This window comes from Anneissia japonica, unplaced genomic scaffold (assembly GCF_011630105.1).
Source record: "Anneissia japonica isolate Jap-2015-1 unplaced genomic scaffold, ASM1163010v1 scaffold287980_len571666_cov165, whole genome shotgun sequence".
Lineage (NCBI taxonomy): Eukaryota > Metazoa > Echinodermata > Crinoidea > Comatulida > Comatulidae > Anneissia > Anneissia japonica.
Window position 1 is genome coordinate 396,486 of NW_022720008.1, and position 8,132 is coordinate 404,617.

General features: G+C 32.0%; 2 protein-coding genes across 3 annotated transcripts in view; one reads left to right on the plus strand and one right to left on the minus strand.

Annotated features, from left to right (window-relative positions):
- The window catches only part of LOC117111172 (dynein heavy chain 3, axonemal-like), an 87,153-nt gene that overhangs the window by 33,767 nt on the left and 45,254 nt on the right, over positions 1 to 8,132 (plus strand). The gene's annotated exons all lie outside the window — the stretch shown is intronic.
- LOC117111173 (tripartite motif-containing protein 2-like) lies at positions 7 to 2,730 on the minus strand. The gene is made up of 2 exons (XM_033254049.1): positions 2,679 to 2,730; positions 7 to 1,790 (listed from the first exon to the last, which is right to left on the minus strand). The coding sequence occupies exon 2, from the start codon at positions 1,788 to 1,790 to the stop codon at positions 15 to 17; it is 1,776 nt and encodes a 591-aa protein (XP_033109940.1). The 5' UTR covers positions 2,679 to 2,730; the 3' UTR covers positions 7 to 14.

Consider the following 8,132-nt stretch of genomic DNA (forward strand, 5'->3'; position numbering starts at 1 on the left):
CATTTAATATGCATTTAATAGTTAAATACTTTAACATTATTTTGTCTGTTGTTTGCTACAGCTACTCTTCTTGTTTTATTGGCAATTACCGTGATTCCTAGTGGGCCATTTAATCCATCATCTTGATGATCAATTCGTTTTATGAAGACACCATTTTTGTTAAATAATTGTAGTTTATTAATACTTGATATTATTATATTTTCATCCATATCCATGGTTACACCAAAAGGATACCAAACTTTACCATCTTCCTCACCAGAGCCTACAAGGGTTCTCATAAATTTATCATTTACATCAAACATTTGTATTCTGCAATTCTGACAGTCAGCAACAATCACATGACCTTCCTTAGTTAAAGTGACACCTTCTGGTCTATTCATTTGACCTACTTTACTGCCTTCTGAACCTATCTTACCCAGTAGTTTACCATTATCAACATTGAATTTACACACACAGTGAGATTCTCGATCTACTACATACAAGACTCTAGTTTCTTCATTAACTGTCGAACCTTCTGGATATTTCAATTGTTTTTTTCCAAATGAACGGATCTTTTTAAATTTAGCATCACACATTACAACACATTTTCTGTAGCCATCACTGTACACCATGTGACCATTACTCATTAGATGCATTCTATTGATCTTTGCATACTTTGGCCACTCTATCTTTTCAATAAATAAACCTGATTGGTTGAACTTTAATATATATTCACTGCCGCTTAATAATAACATGCATCCATCTGTATCTAACACTACATCTATCACTGTATTTGTGTTTGTGTGTTCCTTATTATCAATGGTGTGTACAAGTCCCAGTCTTTCCGCCTTGATAGTCACTGGTGATCCTTTGATGTGTGTCCCTCCAACAGTGATCTTCATCTGCCAGTCACCTTCCACATTGCATCTACCTGTTATTTTGTACTTTCCATTTGTTCCATATTCTACCCCAGTAGGTAATTCTTTACCTGATATTAAGTTCTTCAAAGTGGCAGCTAATTTACATGCATTACTGCCAGCTAGACTTGATACTTCGACTACAAATGGGTCTCCTTTTATTACAGTAATTGCTTCATCATCTTTATCAACCTTGTACATCATGCTATCAACATTTGTAATTCTACCAATGCCCTCTGTATTTATCAACTTATCCAAGTGTTTAGATGGAATAAAATTTGGTGTAATATTCATTATTTGAACTGATTTATCAAAATCGGTTCCTAAGACCTGGTCTCTAATGGTGTTGATAGTTGTCTTATGGTGTTCAAGGTTTTCAGTCTCTTCTGGTTTGTTCATTATTGCATGAATAGCTGTCTTCAGACTATGTACTTGTGTCCGCTTCGATTCAAGAAATTTTATTTTAGTGTCATGATCTTCTATCTTTGCTTTGTGTCCCTCTATAAGATCTGCCATCAATGCTTCGGTTCTCTCCCGAATTTTCTTAATTATTGTCTCTTTTTGATCCTCTATAGCTTTCCTACATAATTTTAGATGTGTGTCAAAGTTCAATCTATCTTTAATGATTGAATCAAATGTTTCTTGCAATTTGTTTTTAATTTCCTCAGTTGTCTGGATAAGTTTAATAGCATTTTGGTTAAACTTATCTACAGCTACTTTCATTTCAGTCACTTCATGATTTTTAAAACAGTTAAAAACATGTTCACACTGTTTACATGCTGATTTCTTGCAAGTTGAGCAGTAAAATTCTAGTACCATGCTGCAGTGGGTTGGACAGGTAATTTGTCCATCTTTGCTTCCTTCTAATGTGTGCAGTGCCTTGTCAGCAGACATCTATAAAATGTAGCATGGTGTATTAGTTTCTTATATTTTCTATAGTGCTACATTTTACAGACATCTGTAAAATGTAGCATGGTGTATTTTACAGATATCTGTAAAATATAAAATGTAGCATGGTGTATTAGTTTCTTATATTTTCTATAGTGCTACATTTTACAGACATCTGCAAAATGTAGCATGGTGTATTAGTTTCTTATATTTTCTATAGTGCTACATTTTACAGACATCTGTAAAATGTAGCATGGTGTATTAGTTTCTTATAATTTCTATAGTGCTACATTTTACAGACATCTGTAAAATGTAGCATCGTGTATTTTACAGATATCTGTAAAATATAAAATGTAGCATGGTGTATTAGTTTCTTATATTTTCTATAGTGCTAATGTGCTGCCTGCAAAATGACATGTTGAATGTGAAAGTCTATTTCTGAAAGCTTACAATTGTATACATTTTGAATGATTCACAGATTCATCAGATTAATGTAGATTTGATTAACTTTTCCATGTACCAGTAGGCTAAAAATCTGAAACGTTTTGAGAAGCTGTCTAGGCTGATTTTTAAAAACACAGTAATTCAAGAGCACCACTGACTAAGGGAATTGTCGTTGATTTGGAGGTACACTTCAGCATACATTCAGCTTAAATATGCCCCCCAAGTCATTTTGTTGCAATTTTTGTATGAAATATTTGAAAAAAAGTTAAATGAATTTAAATATTTGGATTATAAGACAACCTTTTTCACTACGATCTCCCAAGTTTTATAGGCCTCGCCCAGTTCAACTTCAAATACATACTTATGTTTTCCTAATGCTAAAATTTTCAATTTGATACATGTCTCTCACCCACTAAGGTGCAGTTTACCTCTTCTAATTTCAACACTTACCTAGAATTGTTCCAAATATGATAATGATTTGAAAATACTAGTAAATAATTCACGATGTCTCTTCCCAAAAACTTAAAATTGTACTCATACTGTATCTGTGGTATTAATAGACACTACTATCAAGTGCAAAGCATGAAGTAAGCATGAAGTAAGCATGAAATATGTAGCTATTCAAAGTTAGTAGACCAGCACACCAAATCTTTTGTTCTCATATTTACATGAGGCCAAATTTAGAAGTTGTGCTTAGTTGTCTGTAATTTTTATTTTCCCATGTAGTGTAGTTATATTCTGTCATGGTATCAAAACATATTATTTTGTTACTAATAAACCAAAAATTTAAATGTTTATTATTATCTCTATTATATTATTTTATTTATTTTTTTTATATATAATGATAAATATTATGTGCATGCAATGAAATTTAAAAGAATTCAAAAAATTCTATTTAAATTATACATATACACTACCATGTTTTCTTTGTAAATGCAGGTACCAGTGATTCACCCATATATGGGTCTGATGTAATACTTGATAGGGTAGACTGGGCTAGAAGCTGCTAATACAGAACAAATATTTTACATTGTGTGTAGTGTATCAGTTGTTGAAAGTTGGGTGATATACAGAAAATAAAAAGCTCGCTCTTTGAACATAATTTTCATTCCTGATGATGATATAACAAATGTTTAAATATTGAATCCTGACACAATGGCGTGTATTTATAATAATAATAATAATAATTCTGGATTATTATTATTGACACAACCTCGAGGCACTTAACAACAACAGAGAAGAAAAAAAAAAACAAAACAAAACAAATGCAAATGTACCAAAAAGAATATTATCAAATATTTGGTTTTAGTTTAGTTTAATTAAGTTCAAATGATTGGTTTGATGATTATCAATAAATGTTATTATTACAATGCTTTGGTAATTGGAATCATTTCAAGGCCTGTTACTTCCTATTCATCCCAAATCCTTTCATTTTTCTTTCCCTTTTGCTTCTTGTCTTTCTTCCTTTCCCTTCAAATGTTCCTGATCTTTACTTTTCTTGTCCTTTCTTATGTTTCCTTATCTTATTTTTCACATTCCTTTCTTAGATTCCTTATCTTTCCTTTCACTTTCTTTCTTATAATTTGTATCTGTCTTTCATATTTCATTCTTATATTTCTTATCATTTCTTTTCTTTTCCTTTCTAATGTTTCCATGTCTATCTTTCCTTTCTTTTCTCTTCTCATGTTTCCTTATCTTTCCTTTCCCTTTTCATCCTTAGTTTATCTTTTCTTTCCTTTTACTTTCTTATATTTCTTATCTTTCTTTCCATTTACCTTCTTATGATTCCAAATTCATTTCTCTCCTTTCCTTTCTTATGTTCCTTATCATTCTTACTATTATCTTTCTTGTTTCCTTATCTTTTCTTTTCCTTTCTTATGATTCCATTTCATTTTTTTTTCCTTTTCCTTTCTTATGTTTAACTTACCTTTCATTCATTGCTTGGAGTGTTTATTATACTATCATACAGAAAATATATTTCAAAACCAATAAACTGAAACAAAGAAATAGATTATCCTGGTACCTGCAATAATCAAATCAGATAATCAAAGAGAGGCTTAAGAAACCATATTCTCTGATAAAATATAAACTAACCCAACATGGGTCAATCAACCACTCGAATAAGTCATTTATTAATGTTTGTGCTCATCTGTGATAGAGATCAGTAGATTCTCCATGTAGGATGTCTTAAGAGGGCGCAATCCAAGCTGGTGAGGTCCCATGTAGATCATGCCGCATCTGCTGACAGTGGCTGGTGAGACTTAGATCAAGGCAACTGAGGCAAATGGCAAAACAAAAAAAGAAACAAAATCAAAATACAAACAATACAGCTATAAGCCTTTTTAATAATACAATTATTATTTAGTAGATGTATTTAATGTATTACAGTTACTGGTAATACATTGATATCTGGCCAGACAGGGCTGGAAAAAGTGTGGAACTGCATAGCCGGCGGTCGGAGGCATTGCCCATTAAATTAAAAACGTGGTTACGCCTAAAAATAGAAAATACACAAATAATACAACAATTTTGGATTCGCATCGTATACCATTAAGTAAAACCACAATATCAATTGCCATGTTTGAAATCAAAATATTGAAAAATATGTAACAACTTTGCAACAATGTGATACTCTAACCAATAGGACCTGGTCTTCCAAACATATAAAATAATAATTTTTAAGGTAGTAATTTTCTGTGTTTCCTCTTTTTTTTGTATTTAAGAAGAGAAGTAACTTATTTATTTATATGTTTGTTTTTTATATTCACTTTAAAGGCCTGTTTTCACTATGACCATAACGATAAAAAGTTAAAAAGCAATTGTTCATATAGAAAATAAATGAAATGCTAGAAGTTTCCACACTAGCACAATTCAATAACGATTTATCGTGTATGCGATAAAATATTTTCACAAATCAAATGAAATGATATGATCATGTAAAAACTATAAAATCGTTTTTTCTACTGTTTAGAAATACATTGTCTGGTCATGCATTTCAATTTAATTTAATAGTTAAAGATTTTAACATTATTTGGTCCGTAGTTTGCTACTGCTACTCTTCTTGGTCTATTGGAGATTACAGTGATTCCTAGTGGGCTATGTAATCCGTCATCTTCACGATCTATTCGTTTTATGAAGGCACCATCTTTATCAAATAGTTGTAGTTTATGACAACTTGATACTATTATATTTTCGTCCATATCCATGGTTACACCATAAGGAGCCCAAACTTTACCATCTTCCTTACCAGAACATACAAGGGTTCTGATGAAATTATCATTTACATCAAACATTTGTAGTCTGCAATTATGACAGTCAGCAACAATCACATGACCTTCCTTAGTTAAAGTGACATCTTGTGGTTTATTCATTTCACCTTCTTCACTACCTTTTGAGCCTATCTTACCCAGCAGTTTACAGTTGTCAACATCAAATTTAAACACACAATGAGCTTCACGATCTGCTACATATAGGACTCTAGTGTCCTTGTTAACTGCCAAACCCTCTGGAAATTTCAATTTTCCCCCCCAAAAAGAATGAATCTTTTTATATTTCGCATCATACATTATAACACATTTTTGCAAGCCGTTACTGAACACCATGCGACCATCATCCATTAGATGCATTCTGTTGATCTGTACCTTCTCTGCCTCCCAATTTATCTCAGAAACAATTGAACCTGATTGGTCAAACTTTAATATGCATTTACTATAGCTTGATAATAGTATGTATCCATTTTTATCTAACACTACATCTGTCACTTTGTTTGTGTTTGTATATTTCTTATTGTCAATGGTATTAACAAGTCTCACTGTTTTTTCAACCTTGATATTTACTGGTGATCCTTTGATGTGTGCCTCTGCAACAGTAATCTTCATCTGCCAGTCACCTTTCTCATGGCATCTACCTGTTATTTTGTACCCTCTACCTCTCTGATATTCTATTTCAGTGGGTGATTCTTCACCTGATGAGTGCTTTAAAGTGGCAGCTAAATAACATGCATCACACTCTGCTAGACTTGATACAGTCACTACAAATGGTTGTTCTGTTTTGACAGTAATTACTTTATCTTCATCAGCAACCTTGTATTTCATGCTATTAACAGTTGTGATTTTACCAACAGCTGTATTCATCAACTCTTGCAAGTGTTCAGATGGAATAAAATGTGGTGTAATATTCATCATTTGAAATGATTTCTCTAAGAGTGTTGATGCTTTTCTTATAGTGTTTAAGATTTTCTGTTTCTTCTGGTTTGTTCAATAATGCACTAATAGCTGTCTCCAGAGTGTTTACTTGAGCCTGCTTTGATTCAAGAACTTTTATTTTATCATCATGGTCTTTTAATTTTTTCCTGAATTTCTTCTCAAGATCTGCCATCAATGCTCTGCTTCTCTCCTGAATTGTTTTGATAAGTGTCTCTTCCTGATGTTCTATAGCTCTTCTACATAATTTTAGGTGATTGTCAAAGTTTGATCTATCATTTATGATGTAATAAAATGTTTCTTGCAATTTGCTTTTAATTTCCTCAGCTATCTTGATAAGTTTAGTAGCTTTTCCATTGATCTCATTTGCAGCCACTTCCATTTCAATCAGATCATGTTTATTTCGAAAACAGTTAATAAAATGTTCACATTGTTTACATGCTGATTTCTTGCATGTTCGGCAGTAAAATTCCAGTAGCTTTCTGCAGTGTGTTGGACAGGTAATTTGTCCATCTTTGCTTCCTTTTAATGTGTGGGATGCCATACCAGCAGACCTCTGCAAAAGATAGCATATGGTGTAATAGTTTCTTCTATTTTCTATACTGCTAATGTGCTAGCTGCTTGCAGTATGTGACTTGTTGAATGAGAAAGGCTAATATGTACCATACATATTGACTGATTCAGATTCATTCATTCTAACCCTAGACCTTCTGCTGTAGACATATGCCTGACTAGGCCATTGTGACTTTGTTTGGGAATTCAAATTCAATTATGTTTGATTTCAGTTTTATAGGCCATGCCCAGTTCAAATACCAGTACATACCTATGTTTTTCCTAAAGCTAAAACATTCAATTTGACAAATGTCTTTCACCAGAGAGTTACTCAACTTCCTACCTCTCTAAATTTTAACACTTACCTAGAAATGTTCCAAATATAATAATATTTAATAACTACTAGTAAAGTAATTCATGTCTCTTTCCAAATACTTAGTACATTCATACAGTATTATTGTTGAATTTGTGATGTCATTATTCACGAGTATCAAAGTACAAACCATGAAGTAATGAAATAATGTAGCTATTCAAAGTTGGTAGGTGAGTCAGCATACCCAATCTTTTGTTCTCATTTATTTTTGCTGTCAAGGCGAGCGTCATCCATTAGACTACAGAGCTTCATGGTTGAACAGATTCAAATACCACCAGATACACTCCATTACACAATAGGTACGGCTAGAAACAAATAGTTGCATATAATATAAATCAAGATAGCCATTAACACTGTTAAATTATATAAATTTGTATTTCCTCAGTATTGTAGTTCAGAATATATTCTGTCATGGTATCAAAACATATTTTGTTGTTACTAATAAACCCAAAATTTTGATGTTTATTACTCTATTTTATTATTATATTTTTTTAATACTTTTTTTTTTATACATAATGATAATTATAATGTGCATGCAATGAATTTAAAAGAATTAACAAGACATAAACACTAGAATATGAAACGGCCAATTCAAAAAATTCTGTTTAAGTCATACATATACACCAGGGCTTGAAATTAACTTTTTTTCTTGGTAGCACTGCCAAAATTTTCTGGCACCCCCCAAAAAAATTTGGTAGCACAAGTAATTTTTTTAGTAGCACATATTTCCCCATCCTTTTCGCATCCCCTAAGATAATAAGCGCTGCGCAATATTTT